This window comes from Dicentrarchus labrax, unplaced genomic scaffold (assembly GCF_905237075.1).
Source record: "Dicentrarchus labrax unplaced genomic scaffold, dlabrax2021, whole genome shotgun sequence".
NCBI lineage: Eukaryota > Metazoa > Chordata > Actinopteri > Moronidae > Dicentrarchus > Dicentrarchus labrax.
The window spans coordinates 18,236,444-18,263,325 of NW_026136709.1; the positions used below are offsets into that span (position 1 = coordinate 18,236,444).

At 40.6% G+C, this 26,882-nt stretch overlaps 1 protein-coding gene across 1 annotated transcript in view; it reads right to left on the minus strand.

Moving 5' to 3' along the window:
* Positions 1-19,686, minus strand: part of LOC127369555 (cadherin-7-like) — a 94,381-nt gene extending 74,695 nt beyond the window's left edge. The window contains exons 1-2 of the mRNA XM_051411038.1: positions 19,170-19,686; positions 13,870-14,443 (exon numbers count right to left, since the gene is read on the minus strand). Of these exons, the coding sequence (XP_051266998.1) occupies positions 13,870-14,106 (237 nt within the window). The 5' untranslated portion in view covers positions 14,107-14,443; positions 19,170-19,686. The remainder of the gene's footprint in view (positions 1-13,869; positions 14,444-19,169) is intronic.
* Positions 19,687-26,882: the final 7,196 nt, after the last annotated feature.

Sequence of the window (26,882 nt, forward strand, 5' to 3'; positions counted from 1 at the left end):
GTTTACAGTCAATTTGTACATCTCCCAGCAAGCAGACAGCTTTACGTGATGTACTTTAATTGATGAGATACCATGTAAAATAGGACTGATCATCTATGGGAAAACAGACGGAAATGACCCGACACAACATTTACACAGCTGCGTTACAGTTCAAGGCTAATTATAATAAAAGCCTTTAGCTGGCAATCAGTTGATGCATATTCTCACTATAGCCTGCTGTATCAGTGTGTCTCTTAAATAAATAATGTATGGCACATTCATTACATTTCTCCACTCTTTTCTCCACAAGTTCATCTTTTCCTCAGCTTCCACAGGAGGGGATTGTAGCATTGCAGACACCTATATATATAATAGTATATCAGGCATCGGTTAATAAAGATAATGCCACTTTATTTATCTCCTTTTAAAGACCTTTAGTTTGCCTGCTGTAGACCTTTGTCTGCATATGATTTGATTTGTGAGAGACACAAAAAACATCTTTGGGACAGTAAAAAAAACAGATACACAGGATAGATTTATTCACATTTTACAATTCTGGATTTTCATTTTAAACGAATGCGTGTAGGGCTGCAACTAATGATCATCTTCATTGTCCATTAATCTGCCAATTCTCTCTCTTTTTTCGATTAATGATCTAGAAAGATGTGATAGTGTCTGAGAGCCCAAAGCTATCTCAGTTTACAATGATATAAAATAGAGACAAGCTCAAATCTCCACATTTGAGAGGCGGAAAACTGCATTTTTTTTTTTTTTGGCAATTCTGTATTAAAATTACTGTAATGGTTAATAAATTGTCAAAATAGTTGCAGATAATTTGTCTGTCAGTTGACTTATCATTGCAGCTCAGCTCTAATCATTTCAGAGACAATGTTATCTTCATCATGTGCTACTGCTGTCAACTGTTAAGCATTTGCAGCTGAGGAGCACAGTCAAGTATAATATATGTCTTGAGCCCGTTTCAAATATTTGACACATTGCTCTGCTGGACGTTGGCTGAAATCAAACTGTGCTTGTATCTATACCAATTTCCCATGTCAGATGGCCATGTGGGAATCACCCTTCTGACCAGTCTAGTTACATGCTACAGCCTGTCCTCTTTATATTTTAAATATAAAGGAGAATATTCAGAGACTGAGAGGAGAACTATTTCCACAATACTGCATATTGGAATGACTATGGTTTATTCAATAGGCAAAAAAACTGAAATACATAAATAAATACAACTGCAGTTAATAGTTATTTTTTGATCAATTAAACAGTGAAAACTGCCAATTTCAATGTTTCGAGCCCAAGGTGATTCCATCAATTTCTTGTATTGTCTGACTAACAGTCCAGAACCTAAATATATTTAGTATGCTACCACACAAAACAAAGAAAAGCTATTCCTTACTATTGAGATGCTGCAGTTTTTAAACCATTAATCACTTACGCATATTATAATCTGATTATTTTCAACAAATTGATTAACCGGCTAATCATTTAAGCACATTTTCCTCTCAGTTTCTATTACAGTGTGTAAAAAAAAAACCTATGATGCAATTTCACGATAAACATTATAAGCCAGCTGTTTGGGTCAGGATGCCTCAGAGTGGTCACAAGAAAATCTGAAAAGAATAAACTATTTAGTCCCGCTACGCAAAATTACATAATTTGATCTGACTTTTTGTTCTTTCGTGCATTTCAGGACAATTTTTACCCCTTAATGCAAGCTCTCACAAATATTGCAGACTGAAATAACACCGTGCAACGAGCAACTGACAACAAACTAAATCCAGTGTAGATACAAACACATACAAACGGCAGCCTCATGAGCTTCTTCACCTGATTATCAAGAATTGCACAACCAGCCAACATGTCCCTCACCAACTACTGGCACTGTAGCATTTAATACAAATCCAAAGCCCTGTGACTCAAGCCTTCCTTTAGTTCTTCTGGGGAAAGAATGAAAAAGCTCACCTGGGCTATACAATGTAACCGAAGCCCGGTGCGAGTGAAAAAGAAAAGAAAACACGAGGAGAATGCCATCTCTTTTACACTACCAACAGTGCTGCTACAATCCAAAGGGATTATAAACAACTCAAACAAGCAGTACTACTTCAAACAATAAAATACCTTATTAAACCCCAACATGAGAGGGCCTTTGGGAAGGAAGACTTTTGATGTGTACACAATCCCTCCAGTAGTGAATATATTTAGTCTTGCACCAAGAAAAAGAGCAAATCACTCTCCTGACTCCATTCTTCATTCTGAGGGATATCAGGAGCCAAATTCAATAACAACTTTAGATCATAGCCCAATCCATCTCTGAATCATCCCATAGTCTTTGCATAGCCTTAGCCCTTCGGCATAATTTAACACTGTCAGACTATGAACTCATCTCCTCCATAGAAAATGAATGGGCTGAGTTCCAAGAACGGGATATCTTCACAGTGATCCCTCAAACTTCACTGGAGCTCCTAAATTTAACGGAATTCAGGCTATGTCAAAATGATATCTACTGGCAGGAAAAGAAATGGCTGAAATGGATTAAAATTTGGTCTGAATGGAAAATAATTTCACCTTTAATTTAGATTGTAGATGGGCCCTAACAAATCGTCAGCGTAGGGCAAAAGTCCTACCGACTGAAATATAGCTTAATACAGGTAGTCTGTTATAAAAGTAGCTACGTTTTTGTGGAAAGTTACATTTTTATGGAGGAATCACATAGGAAAAAAGAAAGGGAAGTAAAAACAAGAAGGACACAGACGGATTTGTGGTTAGTATTGAGCATGAAAGCCAATTCACATGGCATGCTTTAATTTCAGAAAATGTCCTCGTTTGTTCATGGGCATAAAAACAGTATCCAGTATGAGAAAAAAACATTACTATTACATTTTCTGCACCACCTAAGATCCACTTATCCCTGTTGTCCCTGAAATTGAATGAATGCTTTCGGGTAAGAGAATGAATAGAAACAGAATTGATTCAGCCACCAGCTCTTTCCAATACAGTTGTTGTGGTTATGTTTTGTGTGAATTAGCCTTGAGCTACAAAAGTCCAAAATCAGCCATGTGGAGTCAGTAATGAGAAGGGTTATTTCTGTTCAATGAAGCAATTTACAGCCTTGCCGGTATCTTAGATGAAGAGAGAGAGAGTGGCAAAGGTCACTTCATGCATTCTGATTATTTACAGGATCATTTGGTCGTTAAGCTCAGGCTTTGAATGAAATACCTTTGAACCAACTGATACAACCTAGTTTCCCGTGTTTCACTCTTATGGTAAATGGACCTGTACTTGTATAGCACCTTTCTAGTCTTCCGACCACTCAAAGCGCTTTTACACTACATGCCACATTCACCCTTTCACACACATTCACACATCGATGCATGGCATCAGGAGCAATTTGGGGTTCAGTATCTTGCTCAAGGATACTTCGACATGTGGCACCAGGAGCCGGGGATCGAACCCACAACCTTCCGATTAAGGAACGACCCGCTCTGCCTCTGAGCCACAGCCGCCACGATTGTATGATTAGATCTCATTAAAAAGGCAGACAGTAGACGCACCACTTTGGTACTTCCTGAATTATATCAACAACTCTACAAATTCTGGTGGTTCTACTACCATTATCCAGACACAGATCACATGTCATTAACAGGTGGGGCCTTAGTTTTGTTATCTAAGAGACAGACATGCAGTGGAGGCGAGAAAATATTATTTACCAAAAAACACCATCCAACCCGTCCAGATGAAAAATCTGTTTTCCAGTACCACATGATTGATAGCGGAGGCCCATTATTCGGCAAGAATAAAAGCTTGAATTAAAAGCTCAGATTTTACATGCAATTAGTGACTATGTGCAATTAAATATATTTTAAAAAAGACTGAAATGAATTCAACACAATGATTCAAACACGCAAAACAAAGATAGAAATCTCAATTAACGCACTCCCCTGCACTGCAATCAAGTGCACATTTTCTTCTTCTATCTGTGGCCATTCAAAACAGAAAAAACAAAGTACGCATTATCTCTGTGTTCTCCTACTGCCAAGTGTATTTTTTACACAATGAATCGGTGACAGTATCTTGGGCTGCAACCAACATGGTCTGCAAATGATAAAATACACCTCCAAGAGCAAAGGTGCAGAGGCACCATTGTGAATCACCAACATTAGTCCGATGACTGGCTCATACAATACCCTAATTGCCTCGTGTTACTGTGCACAGATTCTTTACCACGGAGCAATGAGCCGTTGCACATCACATTGCTATTCAAGTCACAAAACATTAGCTGAAAGCAGAACACAAAAAGTTAAAAAAAAAAGAAGATTTGACCACATTATTAAGAAACGCTCGCAAACTGTGACATGACTTGCTATGAATCTTTTGATGCTGCTACCTGATTTTGTTTACTACGCCCTGTGTGATATATATAAATAAACAGTACTGATATGGAAATAAGCACGCCACACTAGTCAGTTACTTTCAACACAGCTCAAAGTGAGGTTTGTGTGTGTTTGTCATGCTTTCTGTGTGAATGCCAAGTAAGAAAGCTGTAGTAGAAAGGCTATACTAAGAGCTTTTCCTGTACATGTAGGTCATTTCTCCTCCCTGTGGAAATATAGCCTGTTTTAGGATTAGGGGCTATGATTCATTATGACTGAATTTAATTACAGCGAGAGGTGGCCAATGCATCCCCGGTTTTAGCATATTAGGGTCCCTTCATCCATTGGATAGTAAATGTCTAGAGGAGGGTGTGGGGGTTGGGTTGGATAGAAAGTGTGTCTAGGTGTGTGTGTGTGTGTGTGTGTGTGTGGATGGATGGAGGGAGTGGAGGAGGGGGGAGGTAGAAGGCTTTAGGTTACTTTAGCAAAGCTGCAAAATACACGCACACACACACACACACACACACACACACACTGACACACACATGAAAGCAGATTACTGAGAGTAATCAGGTTAAGGTGAGAAAGTGGGATAACTCATTTATGTACTTCTCCCTCCCATTTTCCTAAAAATGGTCTGATGTCAGAATCAACCAATAAATAAGTACTCTATTGTAAACAACAGCAGTGCATGTCAATTATTATTAAGACTATCAACAAACATAAATCATTGTGGTGGTTCCCAAACAACAGGCTACCTTCCTATCCTTCCAGTACCCCCGTGATTGTCATGCTCACTTGAACAGATTTTAAACTGGATGTTATTTAACTCTATCAATTATATAAGTGGATATTGTTACAGTATTTTTAGCCATGCTAGCGGCATGGCTCTAGGGATGGAAATGTCAGTCCTCCACTTTGGTCCAGGCTGAAATGTCTCAACAACTATTAGATGGATTGAAATGAAATGTGGTGCAGACGTTCATAGGCTCCACAGGATAAATTAATAACTTTGGTGAACCTCTGATTTTTCATCTACCGCCATTATTAGGTCTTTTGTCTAACACTTGATTGGTCATGATTTATGACCAAATACCTGCAAAACTAATAACATTAAGCCTCAGCTCTACCTTGTGTTTAGTGCAAATGTCAGCATGTTTAAGTGGTAAACTATGGTGGTGATAATGGTACATCATAATTGCTAAACATCAAAATGTTAGCATTGTCATTGAGCACATGTTAGCATGCTGATGTCAGCATTTAGCTCAAAGCATTTTGTGCAGCCAGAGCTGCTAGCATACACACTCTTAGTGTAGTTGTAGTGCAGAGAGTCCTTGAGCTAATATACATGTCAACAGCATACCTGCTGAAAATTAAATTGTTAAATGTCTCAGACTGGTGGAAAAAGTATTGAAGTCTTATAATACTCAAAAAAGGTAATATTGGAAAAAAATGTCACAGAAACGATTGAAAAAAAAAAAAATCAGAATTTTTGCCTAGATTTTATAATTAGCTGAGCTACTCTGCAGTCGTTCCATGTTCCCCCTGGTTCCGACATAGATACCCCCTTGAGTAGAAGCCTGCCCCTGGTTGGGAATCATTAGTGTAGCAAGTTCCTTCAGTGGTACTCCCCAACATGAGCAAGAACTCCCAGAAACCCAGATAAGGTTATACTGTACCACATAATTCGTTTCCCCTTCCCAAATCTCGCTCTGTTAATCAAATTATTCTTCCTCCCTCAAAGTGAAAAAGGAAACCAAGTTTCTCACTTAGATAGATGTTTCTGAAATTAGACTACTGCTGAAAGTGGGGAATAATCTGATTATTATGGAGCTTCAGTGTTTGTTAAATCAATGGGGGGTTGATAGACTTTAAACCTGGGGTCTCATAAGCAACAGAGGCTAATACATAATGAATCAATCTCAAAACACACTTGACACAATGAGCAACTCTCTGATGGTCTCTGTAGTAAAATGAAAAATAATAGAGATCAGGAAACTCAATACCTCTGTACTTTAAGGAAACATTGGTAATGCCTCAAGTCTCTTGTCTGGTGGTGTATCATGCGGTACAAAAAAACAATTCCATAAAACTGAGATCAGACCGCTCTCATTTCATACAGATATCCATGTGAAATGTAATTAGACAGTCCATGAAAAACGAGCACCGTTCTATGGTGCCTCATTACATTTTGAGGGGAATAGTCAAGTAGCCTCTGCATACAGATGCCGGACCAACATCTTTCTCTTCTGCCTCTCATATCTTTTTCCTACTTTCCAACTAACTAAACACATTTCACAAAAGGCAAATGGTCTCTTCTTTAAACCACAGAACCTTTGAGGGGGAACAAGTGGCAGACATTAACCAACTTCTTTGTAATACTTGAACTGCCAATACTACAGTTGAGCCCTGCCATGCTTACATTATTCATTGAAATGGAGAAGAATGCTTGATATCGCCGTTATACCAAACACAATAGTCTCCAGGCCACCTGTTATCCACTTTGTAGAGGAAAAATAGAGAGATCTAAAAACTTAACTTTTGTGTGTATTCATAGAACATCTACACTCTCAGCACAGGCCGAGGACCTCTCTTGAATTATTCAAGATCAGACCTGTTGGGGATGTCGGAAATTCAATACATCAGCACTTCAGGAAACTTCAGCAACCCCATATTCAGACAAAAAAAACACATAAAAGAAGATACAGACAAAAAATATAAATAAAATACACAGCAACTTCAAGCTATCTCACAACTTCCCCTGCCTTCAATATTCCTTAATATTAAATTAAGTTACAATATTATCAACTAGAAGAAAGAGTATTTACTGTACATCCAAAAGCCAAAATGATGTACCTCTGTTTTACCATCAACAGACCAGCGTAAATTTGAAGAACGTAGCCTAGGGGTGAGACAAGGGGAGAGAGAGTACATCCAAGCTCTAAATAGCAACTTTAGTTTGCCACAAAGACGAACAGCTTCTGTAATAAGTGCGAACATATGAGAAGTAAATCACAGCACAAGATCAAAACCACCTGCCTACTTTCTGGTCTTTTTTAGTAAACATGTTGTACTGTTAACTGCAGAATGACTTTTCAATTTGACAGATTTATCAAATTTTATTTAATTTAATTTAGAGCAAAATCCACTGGAGCACGTTTGGCTTCAGAATTTATGGATTGAAGCAGCTTCAAGACAATACACAATTGATAATGGATTTTTCACCTTAATTGCGAAATTTCAACTTTAACTATGGTTTAATTATGTCTTCTAAAAAAAGGATCCTGGATCTGCCATACATAATACAATCACATCTCTGTGGAAATCCTGTGTCACTGTCACAACTTCTTATAAACTGTATCGTGCAACTTTTGTTGTGTCTTGTTTGGTCAGGTTAATGGTACAAAATATATTTGCTTACATGCTAAGGTGCATGTTGAGCCAATTCGTTACAATGCATGAATGTGTAACACAGACATATATTTCTCTAAAATACAATAATTCTAGATTCTTTGCATGATTTTATGGTTCGACATGTGGCAAGGCTGGTTTTTGAGTTTGTATATATTATAGTGTTAACTTAATTTTTACCACAGTAAATTCCTTTGCAATTATTAGTCGGATGTTGAAGGGTATATTACGTTCTCTGTTGACCTATTAAAGAAACTCATGGATTTTTATGGCTGAAAATTACAGTTTATTGCATGCTTTCATCTTGAATCACTGTCTTGACTTTGTCCTGACCTCCTTCTGGACTTTACTGGACTAAATATTGCCCTGCTGATGTTGACTCTAGCCTTGGCCCTATACTGTACGTGAGAGAGACTACGAGTGTAAACAATGTTCCTCTTCTGTCCTTTCCCCTTCCCCGCTGATAACTACCCTCTAGTCTGGTTTACACTGCTGTTTTCATCCTCTTTGATTCCCTGGCTCAGATAAAGGCTTTCCCACCATCCCAGAGGCCCCCTGGATGCCTCATGAGCTCCCCCCTCTGTGAGCTCTTGTCCCTGGGTACCGTGTGTATGATGTCCCACCCTGTCAGCTTGAATCACCCTCCTCTCCGGCTCAACATGCTGCTCTCACCACTCCCCAGCTGCGCCGATGTGTTTGCGGCACCAGCGCGTGTGAGTAGATGCTATTTAGACTGACCTTTGCAGCAGCGCCCTGTGCTCTATGATTCTAACCCTTCTGACAGTGAACGTCTAATAGAATGCTAATGAAGTAGTTTGCATAGTAACATGTTATGTTGGCTCCATTGTAATTATCTGTGGGAGTATCCCTGATGCCCATGATGCATATTGTTTGATTATTAAACTGAATTACTGTCACACAAGGTTCCTGCTACCAGGTCAGAAATTACTCATGGTGCATGCTCATAAATCTGTCTAATGGCTGTTGCAATAAATATAATCAAACAGTAACACTTGTTGCAAAGAAGAAAGTGTTTCCTATGTTGCAATGTGTCATTTCCTTTCTTCAGTCTCACTTGAATGTATAAAAGATTCTTCCATCAAGAGATGTTTTCCATTTTCTCGCTCCTTATTGAGGTTCTTTTATTCGTATTGGGTGAAATTCTTTTGTGAATGTAGCCAGACAGCCCTGGCTAATGCGGCTTGAATGCAGCCTGAATTTTAAGGTGAAATAAGTCCATCCATTACTCTGATGGTTAGTCGGACTGCCATAAAACATCTCCATAAGAAAAATCCCAACATGTTCTCATAGCTAAACAACTAAAAGGGTCAACTGCCAATGACTATGAAAACACAGATCAGCCATAACACTGTGACAACCTGGGCACCATGGTAGTCATAATGTTATGCAGCTCTATATGCAACAAACTGTGAGTTCTGACACCTTCCTATCAGAACTAGCATTAACCTTTTCACCAGTCTGAGCTACAGTAGCTCGTCTGTTGTAAACAACCACACAGGCCAGCCTTTGCTCCCCATGTGCATCAATGAGCCTTGGCCACCCATGACTCTGTCTTTGGTTCACCACTTTTCCTTCCTTGGACCACTTTTGTTAGGTAGTGACCACTGTAGACCAGGAACACCCCACAAGAGCTGCAGTTTTGGAGATGCTCTGATCCAGTCGTTTAGCCATCACAATTTGGCCCTTGTCAAAATCCTCACGCTGACCATTTTTCCTGCTTCTAACACATCAACTTGAGGACAGAATGTGCACTTGCTGCCTAATATATCCCACCCACTGACAGGTGCCATGATAACCAGGTAATCAGTGCTATTCACTTCACCAGTCAGTGGTCATAACGTTATGGCTGATCGGGGTATATTACTATTGGAGAGTACCAGCTACGGGCATACCAGACCTTGGTTGTATCAGACATTCGTCTACTAAATGTTGTAAAACGGTTGCACTTTGGTTGGATTTAGACACCAAAACCACTTGCTTAGGCTGCAGAAAAGATCATGGTTTAAGTTAAAATAAGTAGTTAAGTTGCATGTGTAAGTTAAATGTAAACTTTTGGTTTTACACAGGACCTGAGCAGCGGTCTCCTGGGTGAAAGTCTGGGTGTTTTTGTCACATTCATCCACCCTGACCTCTTCACTACACAGACATTGTCGCTCTTTATACCTTTCTCCCATCAAAATTTACTAAGGCCACTTGAGGTTGCCATAATAAGCTGGTGAGTATGGACTGAAATAAATAGTGTGATTCAGTCTGTGCGACTGTACTTCCTGTGATGTGAGGTAGCACTGGAATGTCTCCAGTCACTTCAACATAAACAGATCTATAAAAAAGATTTGTCCTTAACAGAATGCAGCAGTAGCTTAACAAAAGTTATTGAAAATGTTTCTAAAGTGTAAAGCGAGGAGAGTTGGTGGATGAACAAAACAAAGATCTAAACCTGACAGTTTACTTGTCTCTGTTACGAGGTACAAAACTGCACAACTTCCAACATTTCTTATTCAGCAGAAGCTACAGATTGGTACATTTCAACACTCGCAAATATTTAGTCACATGAAAACTCTGCAGAGACTGTTAATCACATCATGTTTACCAGTAAGTGTTTGTTAAGTGGATGAGTTGCTCCACCATTCTTGCTTGTTTCAATATGTGCGTCACCAATTTGTAGCGGAGGATGTGCAGTTTAAGGTTCTTTAATGTATGTTTCCGCTGGCTTGATGTGACTGCAGCTGATTCCAGGCCAGTACACTTACCTAAGGCGGAGTGCCAAGGCATAATGAGACATTTGGTTGTGAAATTCAGAATCTGACAGAATGCATTAAAGCAAAGCAGACTGCAGATACAAACAGAGCAGCCTGGCCAAAGTGATGACTTCCCATTTCCTACCAAGTATATCATATTTCCCTTTGCTTCCAGCCAAACAAATGACCAAATTGTGCAGCGACTGTGCCATTGTTTGGACACAGATTCCTATTGTTTGTCATATTAGATACATCGGATACATCTGACAAAAGCCATTACTGGTCATGTCACTCAGTTGTTTTTGCCTTTCACCTGCTAGAAATTTTAGAGCTGAGTATGAAATACTGGCTTTGGCTTTGCTGCATTTGTTGTTGCTTTGTTTTTTGCAGAAGCTACATAAAGAATTCATTTCTAGTAAGGTCATTTTCTTGACATGGCAGGACCTTACTTGTCGCTCACACTGAGTCACAAGGTCAGGGTGTCCCGTCCGGACTTTTTACAGCGCCAGCATGCCCTTGTGATACCAAACAAACACACACCATGTGACAACTATGATCTTAGGGAACAAATAATGTGACAGCTTCTCAAGCTCCCAGGCAGCCTGCTCTGCCCGCGGGGAGTAAATGAATCTGATTTTTCATATTTCTGAAATGGTTAGATTGAGTTTGGGCACGAGGTCAGATGTAAAGATGGAGCTAGTCTGACTTTCTACATGCCTGCTGCTATGTTGTTTTTGCTTTCCACTGCCAGTACTATAAACTACTATAAATGCATGAATACCTAACAAAATCAAAGATCAATAAATACATATATGGAAAAAAATAAAAAAAGAACTACCTGTTAGGAAAAGGGCTTGCAAATGAGTTTGTGTATATTCCATGTGGATAAGCAGATCTCTACACATCTATGAATAAGTAATCAGCCTGTTCACGTCCTGTGGGGTTTACTAACAAGAAAAGCAATCAGACACAAGCATGTGTAAAAGAAAAGCACTCGAAATTCCTACTGCACTGGCCACTCTTCTGTAACTTTCAAATGGGCAACACAGGAGAGGGACACATGTGAATCAGAAAACAGATGTTCCCAAGCAAAAAATACTCTCCCCACTAGTCAGATATAGTAGATATCTGGAGACAAACAGATCAGACGAGACAGGGTTCTAAGATACTGCGGACGCTTGGACAAGAAATGACCTTTAGCTGAACTCCTGCAGTGTCACAAATAGGCTCATTCTGATTTAGATGCTCTCCTCCTGCATCCCTCTGGCAAAAACAGAGAGAAGAACAATAGGACAGTCAAATGTATCCTAATTCCAGCTGGAGACGCTAATCCAGTTCAGAGACAGCAAGGAAATGGGCTTGTGAGAGCAGACCTGGCAAATACATGCAGATGAGGATGATTATCCTGCAGATGAGCGGAAAGATGAAAACTAATTTAATAATAAGACCAGAAAATTCTCCAAGATAACAGGGATCTAGAGACCAATCCAAGACCCATCTGGCCCGCCCGGCACACACCAGAGCCATTTTCTAGGCTGGAACAGTCTATTTACACAGTGGTGCTGAAAGCTGGGGAGCGGCGTTGTGATGTAAAACAACAAATTTACAACAACAATTGAAATAAATGGATTTTGTTATAATATGGGTAATTACTGTTAATTAGATCAGGAAAGTTACAGAGTAGTACATTTCACAGTATTAAGCTGTATTATTATTATTATTATTATTATTATTATTATTATATTATTTTATGGAGTATTTCCATTGGGTTCTGGTGCAAAGGGAAATATTATACTTTTTACTTCTTACATGACATTTATTTGACAGCTATAGTAACTAGTTATTTCTAGTAGTGGAATGTAATTAAATACATTTACTCAAGTACTGTACTTAAAGGCCCTAAAAAACTTATTTTCTCAATCCGCTTTTTACTATAAGTGATGGCCACTTGTATCAACACACTATTTTGCCAAAGACAGAAGTTTAATGGTTATTTCACATGAGAGATTTCTGTATCTCTTGTTTTTTACTGTGCTCTTCCCACCGGTTTGAAGTGAGCGGGGCTCAGTTAGAAATAGGTGATGTCACATGCTTATGTGAACCAATCAGAACATTTGACTCAGAATGTGAGGACAGTTTGTGGGTTGTTTTGTTACTGCCAATCAAATCTGATCAAAACACACCCACACAGCAGATGAAGTAGATTAACTGAGTCTTTGAATGTTAAACTTCACAAGAATGTCTTAAAAATGTTTTTTTTTTTACTTTGTTGCTTTGTACTTTGTACTTGTTTGTACTTTTTACTTCACTACATTGATCTGACTGAGTTACTAGTTAATTTGCTGATTTCCAAAGCTTAAAATGTATTTTTATACATTAAACAACCCAGCAGCATATAAAGCAGTTCAAAACAGCTGCACCCTGAACACTAACACAGTTAAATAATGCCTTATGTCCTTATACCTGGTCACCATATAGTGTGTAACAAACCATTTTTAATTTGATTAAATACTGCTTATAAATGCTAGAGGGGCTTTATGGCTTGGCTTTTTGGCAATGCTGTTTTAATGCAGGACATTTACTTAATTAATTAAGTAGTATTTCTAAACTGTGGTATTTCTATTTTTATTTAAGTAGAATAATTCGTCCACTAGTCTGCATATTTTTTTTCTTACCTGGGGGAATGTGATCCATAATAGAAAAGCAGAGTTACCGTATCTCACATATTCATGATAAGTCACTCTGTCGGTGTACCCACACATTAACCATGCCATTTGTGTCATTGGGAGGGTTTCATACTTATTTATTTGCCAAAACATGCATTACTTTGATCTATCTGCTTGTACCTTGGCAAAACACCTACTCTATAAAGACACATTTGAGTAATATGTACCTTTTCTGGGGAATGATTACAATGCAAATTACCTTGTCAAATCGTACACCGTCCTCTAAACTAAAACTGTACATTTGTACAAGCACATACTTCAGCCTGGCTGGAATAAAATACAGAATACCTTCCCACACTGTCTGTGTTTTATCTTTTCATTTGTTTAACATTTTATATAGGGCACTTGGAGTATGTAAAACTCTGTCTGTGTCCCAGATTTTGCAGGTCATTATGGTAAAGGGTTATTGATATGTGTATTACTGTACAGGTGCAGTAAACCTGGTGCCATATCTGCAGAAAATAGGGTATGTGAGGATGCGTGAATCCGTTTATCAAGTTGTTTTTTATAACCAGAGACAGATTCAGTCCCATTAAAAATTGTTGTTTCTTGTGTACACATTGTTGAGGCGTGCTAATGCTGATCCATTAAGAATCACAGATTGCTTACCTTGCCAACATAGAGTGGCTCATTTCCTGTGTACTCCTCCAATACGAAGAACTGGTTCCATACCCAGCTGCGTTTGTGCCTGTGCAGGACCTCCCAGGGGTCTGGATCAGAGTGTGGGGACTTCTCCAGATCCCCAGAGCTGGGATTCAGCCCCCAGCATCCCCTCTCCCGCAAGGGAAACAGGAGTGCCAGGAGAGCCAGGGCTCTGCATATGCCTGAGCAACACCACCCCATCATCTGGGCCTCCTCCAAAAAGCACTGAGGCCAGAAGAGGAGCAAAAACTAAAAAAAGACAGTAAGGCTGAAATGTCAAAACCCTCAGGGTTTTATCCACACAGTTCCCGACCCTGTGTTTCACCAGAAAGCAAGAGCAGTCAGACCCTGAAAAGAGCGCATGGGTTGAAAAAGAGTCAAGCTCTGCATTTTGCTGTGTTGCTCTTCTTTTTTTCCTGATTGGAGACTAAAAGTGGGGTAATTCCCTCCACTTTGGAGCCAGGGAGTTGACATTAAAGCTGGCTAACAGGGTCAGTGGCGACTGGGCAGGCTTCAACACACCAGGCTGTATAATTGGCACCTATCAGAACAGAGAGAGAGAGAGAAAAAAAGGAGAGAGACAAAGACATAGAGGAGAAAAGAGAGAAAGTACCGTCAGCAAAATTGCCTGTGTGACCGCAGTCACTTTAGACAGCAAGTAATGTGCTTGCTGATGCAATGATAATGACATTTTCCAACAATCATAAAGAAATTGGTCAAAAATGAATAGACAGTAAATATGGTACATACAGTCAACATAACGTCCTTCACATACACACACTCACCTACACACATGCCACAGGAAAATTGTGCGAGGTCAAAGTGTTAATAAGGGTAAGATGGAGGGGATAATGACCTGGACTTTTCAATGCACATAAGCAAAGAGATTTCACAGTGAATGAAACAACAATGGCTGAGCGGAATAACAATCAAATGCCACTCAGGCTGGCTCCCAATTATCCGCGCTTTACCTCACCAAGGTCATTATTATGTCACATTTTCTTTGTATAAGATCATGGCATAATGGTGGCGGGGTTCGCCACTCAACACTAACAAGCCACATGATCTGTGTGGCGAGCTCTCATCGCCGAGATTAAAAATAAATCTGAGCTGTCAGCAGCATGATGGCCCGAGCGCTCCTGACCTCTACTCCGAGCAGTCTGTTTGCCGGCCTGAGCACATGCAAGGGGATCTGTCTCCCTGCCGTCGTCATGCCGTGACAGATCCCCCAAGATGCCAGAACATGGAGACTTGTCAAAGCAGAGAAAAGCATCAGTTCCTGACAGATAATGTTCTTTGTGTCACAACACATCCTGGCAGTCCTGAGTAGCTGAGCAATCACATAAACTTCATAATATCGCTGGTATTATCTGGCTATATTGTCACGTAACAATGACTTCAACAAATTCCCTCAATAAATATTATGAAGGAGCAAAACACTCCACACAGCCAGTGAAAATGTGCAACAGAGCTCGCAGGGAAATTTATGGAAAAATCTTGGGATGATACTGACTCAGAGATGCCATTTAAACTTCGGGAGGTCTTCTGAAAGCAGACGTTTAGAAAACTGAGAGCTTGACCGCACGTATATTTATTCCCTCGCTGACCTCTCTTTCTCTCTCCTCTGCACTGAGTATTGGCAGGGCCCTGGATGAGGAAGGTAATTGCTTTGGCATAAAGTGACCTCTTTCTTCCCACACAGATTCTCCAGTTCTCATTTTACTTCTCCCCCCCCCCCCAGCAAAATAAAAACAGCACACCACACATCCTGTGGAAGTGATTTTTTGTACTTCGCCACGGCAAAGTCATTATCCAGTGATAATAATTAACAGGGAAATAAATCATAACAGCGTGATTGTCATCTCTGCAGACACCTAGATGTTTGTGAGAAGCATCCGAAACATATGAGAATCTATTTTAAAAACCTCAATTATAAATCCTTTTTGTTTTATCCCCCTTGTGCAGAAAGCACATGGACACCTACGAGACAAAACTTTATCCAAGAAGCCGTAAAGCTGTTGAAACGTTCATCCTGATGCGCTCGTGCTTTTAACATGAACTAGAATACAATAACCCAACAGACAAACACACAAAGTCACTGCCTCTGCATGACAATGTAATGGTAGAGGTGGAAAGTGGAGCAGATCTGGCTTCAGGGCAGCACGAGTTGTGAAGGCAGGTTGCAGCGATGGTATTGTGGGAGAGGAAATCGGTGCAGGGTCAGTTTGAGCCGAGCGGACGAGTTAATGCTTCTCGTTTCGCTAAACCCTGAACACTGGAAGAGATGGGAGTTAGATATAGACCGGAGATAACGCTAATGTAGTTGTGGGTGCTGCAGTGTGCTCAATAAGGCAGATATTGGCTTGTTATTGAATGAGTTTTTGCTGATTTACTGTCTACTTGATTTGCCCAAATTATTAAGCAATTCATGCTGCAGGGAAATCAATTATTTCAATAGATTCTGACTTGTTAATCATTTTAAGAATTAAAGCGTATAACGCCAAATCTAGCTTGAAATTAACTGCTCTTCGTGCAAATAAAGACACACAAGCACAAAGAGATGCCTGCGACAGGGGAGTATTTTCTCATGAGGACTTTGATTTCTTCTTCCTGTTGGTGTCAGGTGATTGACAGTAAGCAGAGCATAAAGCAGCGCTGATATGAAAACACTCAGCTTGGGCACAATGAAGTCACAACAAAACAGAAAGAAACTTTGGCGAAAACCAAATGAAGGCGTCATGTTTACTGTGATGGATTATCTCGCTCGGTGGAAGTTGTTTTTCACACTGTACAGGAGTGAAAACCAGGCCTGATGTCTGCGAGTATGATGACTGACTGTGGAGCCGAAAGATAGAAAACAAAAGATAAAATGTAAAGGAGGAGGGCAAACTGAGAGAAACAAAGGCCTTATGCCTTAACTATGAGATATCAAACTGCCTATTATTCTTCATTTGAAGGCAGTTTTACCCTTCTGCCTTCAAGCACTGGCAATGTTTTGGTGCCAAACGCTCTAAATGCTCCACTTGGTTTTCCACCCTGCAGAGAAAATCAAACTGGTGCCTTTTCTTATCATTTTAAAATATTCAAATATCAGCACAAAATATCCTCTTCTGGCTGACTCAGTCCAGCACCAGCCCTTCAAAAATGGTCATATTTGACTTCCTGTAGAGAGAGGCAGACTCATCGCTGGGCAGTGTCAAAGTGATGACGCTAAATTAAGTGAAAATGTGAGATAAAGCCGTGAATGTAAAGCCTCCCAGTCATCCCCCGGCTCTGTTTCTCTTACACACAGTGTTATAATCCCATTTGCCAGTCTCACAACAGGATTACCAGAGCTACAGCGCTCAGTAACCAATCACACGCTTCCTCTGATCCATATTCTCCTCAATCATTGTGTACGTTCAGAGTGTCTTCACTCATGGGCCAAAATACACAACACAAACTGCTGAGAACTTAAGTTAATTACGGTTCGAGACGCTTCATAAAGGCTGTTTATGGGGTCGTTTGTGTTCCTTCATTTTGTATCATTTGCTGAGGGAAACCAGCATGTAGATCAGGTTTTTGATGTGTTTCAGAGAAATTTGAAGCTCTGTTTGTAATTTAAAAAATGAGCAGTTTTCAAAAGTAATACTAACATGGCCCTTCATTGATTTTTCCTGGACTTTCCTTCTTTGTTTGTCTCTTTCTGGGGGAAATCAGAGCACAGGGTCAGTTACAGAGCCCATAGCTGGTGGGTCTTCAAGGACACTCGCAGTACATACAGAGCAGAGAGTCTTGCTGACGCAGGAGCTTGAACCCGAGTCCTCTGGCTGAAGGGAGGTCTCCCCACTCACAGAGTTCTGATGCCTAGTTCATCTGAATTCATCTCACATCCCTTGCTAGGGAGTTCGAAGCTGACTGACACTGCGTGCATTTCACATTCTGCATGGAAAAGACACAAAGCAACATCTGTAAAGAGTTTAATAAAGAGTCCAATAGAGTTAATCGCAAAAGACGGGAATGTGCTCACCAGAGCTGCAGAATGAAACAGTAAGTGGATAACTTAGATATGACACTGACACTGGCTGCTACCTTCATTGATTTTAAATTAATATTTCCGCAATAAAAGCGAAGCTGTGTGTTAAATGAAGGTTTTTACAGAAGTATTCTTGCAATGTTCACATTTTCAAAATCTTCAAACTGAGACCTTAAGTTCCACACATTCACAGACACATAAATATCTCTTCCTGTCCTTGCAGCGACATGCTGTAATTTATAAATGCTGCTGATGGGTTGTGCAAAATACTATATCATACTGCATATTCCACTCTCTATGGGACCATAGGGCTTACAGGCAACAAAAACACAGTTCATCATTTTGCACAGTCAGAGATCTCATATACGTTGATGCATTTTGCTTCAAAATAAACTTGCACTGCAAGAAATATCGATCGTTATAAGTCATTTTATTGTGTATTGATCCACATTAAACAAAGGGGGTACATTCTGCCAATTCCCGGGACGCTTCCACTCATTCCCACTGCAGATATAAATATAATGCATTTCATCAAAACATGTGGGGGGTATATTAACCTGAGACCTGGCAGACCTTTTACTTCAAAAAAGTCTTAATTCCTGATTTGATTGAATATAAATTAATACTTTTTTTTTTTACCCTGCTTGCAGTTTTTTTCACTTGCTCACAGAAAAAAAAAAAAAAAAAAAAAAATGACAGCATGTTATCTCTGACAATATCTCTTTCCAGTGTAAATCAGCAGGTACCCCCCCCAAGCTCGGCCTTGCGCACCGATGTGACCCGACTGCGTTGACCCTCCTGTTAAGTATCAATCATTGCGTATTAGCTGTCAACACCTGCACAATGCAGGAAAAAAGTTCTCGGGGCGCACCTGTTCCCGAATCAATAACAGACGCCTGTCCAATACAAAAACAGCTCGCATCATTAACACAGATCGATTAAACACCTTAACAACTTCGGGGGGTTTGGAGAAATAAAGCGGAAAAGGACGGTGCCAAATAAACACATGATGGAATCGGGCAGCACAGAAACACCGACAGTAAAAATCTCTGTGAGCGACCGCCGCAGGAAACCTGTGTCCGTGGAATACTAATTACAGACTAAGCGACGGGACAAAAAAAAATGCACAGAATACCCGAGTAGACCATAAATGAACTGAGATGGATGGTGGGAATGGGGGAACAAATAAACTCGACACATGATTGTAACTGTAGCTCCACTGCCGCTTTGGAAATCTCCTGGAATTACTCACCAAAAGAAGGTGGAATAACTTCACCGCCGCACAGATGGTGTCTGGTGGTAAAAGTTGTGTTTTTTTCCTCCCCACGCACCACGCAGAGGAAACCTGCTCATGTCAGAATAAAGAGTTTCAAAGTTTTCATGGTGAAATTATTCCTGATGGCGGAGCAGGGGCTGCTGGAGATCGGCTACTGGATCGCGCGTAAATGCTCTCACCCTTGGCAGGGATGTGGCAAGTCTGATCCCTCTCTCTCTCTCTCTCTCTCTCTCTCTCTCTCTCTCTCTCTCTCTCTTTTTCGCCGTATCCTGCGCAGTGCTGCCTCCGTGCAGGGAACCCCAGCTGCAGGGTTTTGGGTATATATCTTCCTCTCTTTCTCTCTCTCTCTTACATAGGCAACAGGGGACGCGCAGCAGCGGAGAGTCAAAACGCCGGATGAGACAGGAAACGCTCTCATCTGAGCCAAATCCTCGCTGACTGGAGTGGAGAGAGCCTATCGAAATAGTTTGACCAAAATAAGTTGGCGGGGAGGGAGCCAGAAAACACACGCAGCGTATTGGCAGAGAGAAAGAAGGACCGAATTTTCCAACCTGCCAAGTTTTTGGCAGCAGATGGCATGTGTACTGGTAAATGATTGCCTTTGCTGGTGAAAAGGAAAATCAATACAAAATTCTTGACACCTTCAACCAATGAGAGGACTCTAGCACCCCCCCCCTCCCTTCCTTCACCTTGAGAATTAATTAAATCCTGCATGTTAAAATAAAATCAAATTTACTTTATTTATGCTTTTACAAAAAGTTGCATAATGTATATTCTTATTCAAGGTTTCCATTTGACATGTTTCCTTCATTTTGTTTTCCCTTGTATAATTCACAAATTGACTTTTTTAAATACCGAGTTTTTTTAAGTGGACTTCTGCATGGATATCTGGGCTCCCATTTCTATTTGTTTTTCCTCCAATTAGCTGCAAACTGAGTTCCTGCTGTGACAGAAGAATGCAGCACAGGGCTGGCTTCTCTAAACTACTGCACCTCTACACTCACAGACCTTTGAAACCAAACAGTATAAGTTACATTGCTAATTAGTGACAGTAAACATACACCATGCGCCAGCATCTCCACTTAATAACACATGCGTTTGCACAGAATATAGCCTAACACTCTTAAAGCCAGTCAAGTCAGTGTAAAGAGTTTGAACTCAGGAGGTTTTATTTTGTTTCTGAGCAGGTGGTTTACATATATTTTTTTCATAGTATATACACCTGTTCCCACATAAGAGAACGTTGCATTTCACTTTAAACACAGCCCTGATCATTAGTCACCCAAGGATGATCTTCTGTGTATTTTCCTCCTTGCTATTTGCATTTTCAAGAATACATTACAGTTGTGCTGCTGCTTTTGTCTTCTCTGCTCTGTCATTTAGGGAGAGAGCATTGACCCAAACTAATAGAAAGAGCAGCCTCTGTCTGTCATACCTGGAAGAGCAGTTAGCAGAGAAATTAGGGAGATGGGACAATGGACAGGTAAAAGATAAGTACATTAAAGTAGGGTGAGAGGAAGAATAGCCTGATGTCGTTGGAGGCGAAGGGAAAGGAGCTCTAAAGAGGGGGAAGTTAAAGGAGTAGACAAAAGATAGGAGAGTGTACGCTGGACTAAATAAGAACTCAACTTAAAGGGAGACAGTACAGAGGGAGAGGGGGTGTGTGATAATAAAGGGAGAGGTGAAAGGGAGGAGAAGAGGGAGGTGTATCGCAGGAGGGGGCAGCGGGGTGGTGGGCTGCAGTTCAGCGGTGAGAGTTATTTAATTGGAGAGTGACATTGGGAGCCCGGCTCGTCAGCTCTTCCCCATCAATCACGCGCGGTCAGGAGATGCCTGAGGTGATGTGGCCCGCGCCCCGCTCCCTCCGGATCCCACGGCTGGCCCCGGCATTTAACCGCCATGCCTCCATTACATCTTCTCCACCCTTGCCAATCTCCCCTCCACCCAACCCCCTCATCAGGATGCTCTGACCTCTGCTCACCTGGACTACTGTTATCTGCTCCCCTGTGACACACTGCTTGATGGGTCTTTTTGTTCACAGACTAACAAGGAAAACAGTGAAGGGATACTGTAGCTGCTTATGGAACATTAATAAAAAGATGACCTCCAAGGACAGTCGGCCAGTATATATAGCTACAGCATCTCAGTAGCTGCATGCAGCTGTTTATCCTTTACTTTTAGCCATCTCAAAGGTCCAGTGTGTAATATTTAAGTGGCTCTATTGGCAGAAATGGTATATCATATACAAAGGCATGTTTCTGACAGTGTATAATCAACTGAATATAGGAATCGTTATGTTTTTGTTACCTCAGAATGAGCTGTTTGTATCTGCAGATGCTGCGGATTGCCTTCCATGTGTCCGCCATGTTAAACCGCCATGTTAAAGTAGCCCAGAAGGGACAAACCAAACACTGGCTTTAGACAGCTTTTCATGCGATCTGCAATTCGACTGCTATATGCCACTCTTACACCCTGGACCTTTAATTCATACTAACAAATTCAGTATTTTTTGGCTAACTACTTTTTGCTTCAACCATTTATTCATTTGACTACTAACAATTTCAACAGTTTTTTACTACTTTCCGTTAACAATGTTGCTATCTACTAATTCTTGCTAGTTATTTGAACTTTATCCATGATTTCTAACTATGTATATAAACACTGTAGGTTATTTGTAAAATGTAACTAACAATTTCAACTACTGTACAACTTTTTAACTTAAGACTTCTCTGCTCACTTTCTATCTAGTTGTCACACACTCTTAATTGCAAGTAGTTTTCATTAACTTACACTATATTCTTTTTTTTTTAATTAGTTGTGTTACTCTTTCTTTCTGTCAATCTTGCCACATACTACCCCCTGGAAACTGCAGCCATATAATACATGGATATATATGGATCAATACTCATAACAGCTAAATAAGTTTGATGAATCTGTTAATTGATGGCCAATCTCTGACCTGCTAAAAGACAGTTGACATTATAATTCCAGTAACTGCCTTTCACTATCATTGGAAACAGATGATTGTAACATTGACTGGCCAATTTCAGCTCTAAACAAGGTATTGATTTCCCCAGTGGACATTTAAAGAAAACATGCTGCTGCTCACAGCTAAAGAGCTGTCATAACATATGTTATCTTTTTAGAACAGCACTACACAGACGGAAGCACTAAACACTGTCAAGCACAGCAGACAAGAGTTGGAGAATAGTGACGAAATAACCACACATGACCTGGTCCTTCTTGTTATACAGATGCAGTTAAGAAAGTCAACATTGAAATACAGTAATGTCCTTATCTGCAATTTAATTAATTTTGATTCAAGTTTTTGAGTTTATCAAAATAGAATTCACTACACTGCTTCGGCCTTCGCCTTCTTTAATGCTGCGGAGCCATGATTCAAAGCAAGTGACCTTTTTCACACCATGATCTTGACAGTGGGATCCTGATTTATCATCAAACTGAATTCCATTTAGTGGTGGTTCTAATTCATCTCTGACTCCTTCTCTGCTCCATAATTGCACCAAGACATTTGTACCCAAGTTTAAATGGCCCCTTCATTGTTATTTTATTTTAGTTTAATTCTTTTTGTTGATTGATTTTTCCTTCGGTTGAGCTCAGACACATCAGAGTTTCTCTCAGCGAGACTCAGCCAGTGTGCGTTTTGCATTGCACACAGTATGTGAGCATGCATTTCACTACATGGTGTTCATAGGGCTGCAGAGAGCCGGGGATCAGAGGGAGCAGAGGGGCCTTGATGTTCAAGGGACAAGGCCCGGGAGTTGACGTCCCCCTGACCCCGGCACCATGACCAAAATACAAAAGTCGGACTTATTTGCATATGCTGCATCAAAACATTCCTGCTCTTCCTCTTTGAGAAGCAGGGATTTGGACTAATCATCCAGCAAGTATTGAGCGATTACATTTTCATCAGATGCAATGTAAGAGGGTCGAAAGATCAAGTGAACTAATGGATGACCTAATCATGGGGGATTGGCCATATCGATTCAGATGGTCATATCCTCATTGTCTGTCAGGCCACTGATGCCGGAGGCGGATACAATCCCTCACTGGCTGAAACCACCATATTTAAGAAACCCTCATTCAGATTACACTAATTTAGCTCATACCTTTCCTTTTCCCCTGAGGGTTAAATAGATTACGGGGGAGGAATGGCAATCTTGCTGAGTTGCAGCTTAGAACTTGTCTTGCAGAGGGTTACTTCGAATAATTTAATGTAACAGGTTTTTATCAACCCTACTCCCTTTTAGGTATTTTATTTCTTTCTCATATTTCCTCATGGGAGATTCTGCAGCGCACAGTACCTCTGCTTGCACCCTCGATATATAAATTGTCTTAATCCTCATTGATATACAGTGAGTTGAAAATGTTGTCATGCTTGCAGATGCAATTTTGCACACAAGCAAAATTATGACTTGGTGGTTGGTGACACTAGCTGCCAACACTGCAGAGACAGTCATTCTTCAAGGACAATCTTCTGCATCTGTGTGAATAATCAATGTTACTGAAAGTTTATCATGAACTCGTGGCATCTTTCATATAGCATCAGGCAGTATCACTTCTGCGAAGCACATCTAGAGGTAAAGTGACATTCATTCTTCCTCAAGAAGAGCGAGACAGACGGTCCGGCCCTTAAAAGAGAAAAAAAAAAAAAAATTGGTAAATACTTGAGATAGATAACAAGCAAGTACAGAGGTCATACTCAGCAATTTCCCTCCAGATGCGTCACAGCAGGTTCTGAAAGAGAAACGTCTCACTGCAGACAGACATGTTCATTCACCTCAGTTTGTGTCGACTGAGACAGCATCCTGATCCGAATCCTAATGACACACCAACTTGCTAGCATTCAGTGGTCTGTGTGTCACAGAGCGAGAGAGCCGTGGCAGCTCGGGCTGTGCTCTCAATTCACACTCAGATCTGCACCTACAAAATCTCTGCAAAAGGGAAATAAGTCTGTCAGAGCAGATCCTCCTTGTCAACACAACCACTTTAATACACTGTAATATACACTGCATGAGTATGGCTCTTGAAACCCTGGGTTAAAATTCAAAAAGGCATTTGGTTTTCATTCTTTCTCCACTGACCAAAAATAGCAAGAAATGTTTACAGCTCCATTAATTAAGTTTTAGCCACATTCTAAATTCTAAATGAACGGGGTTTTCATAGCAACAATTCACAGAAAATAATCACCCATGTCCCTTAGCCTTTGGCCTATTTTAGCTAATTGTTTTGGTTGCACAGTTTTCATTTCATCGACCTCATTTACATTAGCAACCCGGAGCTGTTTGCACCAAAAATGCTCCCACAAACCCACCTTGCACTGCCTGCACGATACAAAATGGAAATCCGACCCCACACTAACCTCTAGCCACTATTGTTGATTAACAAATAGTGTATTTTCGCTGCGTCACATATAGCACCCAGCCCCTACAGGAACACTGTAGATGGATTTTTGTGTGATCTCATGATTTCATGATCTTGCAACTCCAGCTATCTAGGCTATAAATACCATGCATCTGTTTCAGTATTCACACGTGGTCAGGCTGGATTTTGACAAATGTACTTCTGTGGTGTGGTAAGAAGCATGCACAACTGGAAATAGTGTAGGTTGCTAGCAGGCTAAAAACAGCAGACCACAAAGAAGCGGGGTGAATTCACGATCTAACCGCAACCTTTTCCTCATTAATATGAATGTGAGCACAGCTCCATAAGCAAAATGGAGCATGGTATCTAATAATGTAAGCTAGGGTAGAGCTGTTCTGACCAATGGAAGAGCAAAATGCAGGAACTAATGTAGGCTTGAGAGTGTACCTAGCCATATATTGGGGGCGGCAGTAGCTCAGTGTGTAGGGACTTGGGGCTTTCGAACCGGATGGTATAGAGTGTGGACTGGTAGCTGGAGAGCTGCCAGTTTCACCTCCTGTGCACTGCCGAGGTGACCTTGAGCAAGGCACCTAACCCTTAACTGCTCCCCGGGTGCCTAGGCTGCCCACTGATCCTAATGTATATAGTAATGTATATAGGATGGGTCAAATGCAGAGGAAAAGTTTCATTTCATGTATGTAAAATGCTGTAAATGCTGTATATACTGTGAAACAATAAATAGCAATTAAAAGACTTTATCTTATAGTGTTCAGCATGCACAATGAAGGGCAGAGAAGCTTCTGCTTTTTTGCAGGAGTAGTTATAGTTTCTATGGATGTTTTAATACTTTTTGGTTCCATTTATCCATTTCTGCTGTAAATCCAAGATGACTTCAGCTACCACCATCTGCGAAGGAAGTACAACTTACACAAACTTTCAAATTCCAACTTTTGTGTCTACAGGGGGTGAGTGTTTGATACACAAAACATAGATTTTGTAAGGAATATCACAACAAAAAGTTGCCTTTTAAGGCATTCTTGTGGTATGCAATTCTCTCTTCAAAATCTTCTTATTAAGACACGCAATTATTTTAAGGAAACTGCTTGTGGTTGCATATCAAATTGCATCTGTATTCATTTATAGCTTACACATTTCTAGTTTATTTGTTGTACCTCCAGAGCCAGGGTTTTCAATTAGGATTTTCCTGAAAGGTGGCAAATGTTCCAAGCTTTTGACAGCAAGCATTGACTGCACATCACCCAGACGCTTTTCTATTTTGAAAGAGGGAAAATAATGTCACCTTGTGTTATATACAATGAGAAAGAAAGAGAGAGAGCAAGCACAAACAAGACAAAAATGAGGACAGGATGAGACAGAGACATAGATGAGGAGCAGGAAGGGACAGTAAAAGAAAAAAAAGAGGTAAAGGCATTGGCTTTGTCATGACAGTCTCCTCTCCCATGGCGGGGAAGATGTGTGCTCACATGCTCCAGTAGTCAGGCTGAAAAACCCAGGCCTGTTGCATTCACTCCAGCAGAGCAATAGCACTCATGGTTGCCTGATTGGCAAAGAGCTTGTTATCCCCCCCATCCCTTCATCTGCTTGCTCCTCTTCTTTCCACATCCCCATTTTCCCCACACCACAAGCATCTGCATTCTGTTTGCTTCAACAAGCCACCGTGTTTCCTTCTTGGCCACCATGTAACAGGGAAACAAGCAGCGCCTTTTTTATTCCTTTTGCAAGACACAGGTGAACACAAACAGCACAGCCAACAGCCCAGGTGGTGTTTGCGTCAGGCGAAACGTCCTGATCCTGAAAATCAAATGCAGTCCTGTCAAGCTGAATCTGGTGCTCCCGCGGTGCCTGAACCGTCCTGCTGGTGACAGAAGTGAGTCCCCAATCTCCAGAAAAGGAAATGAACAGTGATAATCTAATGGACTCGATCAAACAACAAGTGTCAAATGGGAATACACAGGCACGCATGAGGAGCTGGGTTGACTGAATACACTGGGTAATGAATGCTGGTGAAAAACTCAGGTCTTCTTCCTCTTATCAGGCATATTTCAAATGCTTCTCATTAACTCCAGGAGTTTCTATTCTACCCATTAAATTTCCCTTCCGTTTTTATGTGAATGGGATTGTATGAGCCAAGAACACTTGCTGAGTCAGTGGGTGGAGGGCGAGCAGAATGAAATACTTTCCAATCTTGTTTATTTTCTTCTTGAACGCAGAAAGTGAATATAAAATAAGGCATTGTTTTAGGCACAAGGTAAAAATAGACTTTACAGCGGGAGCAGATTGTGT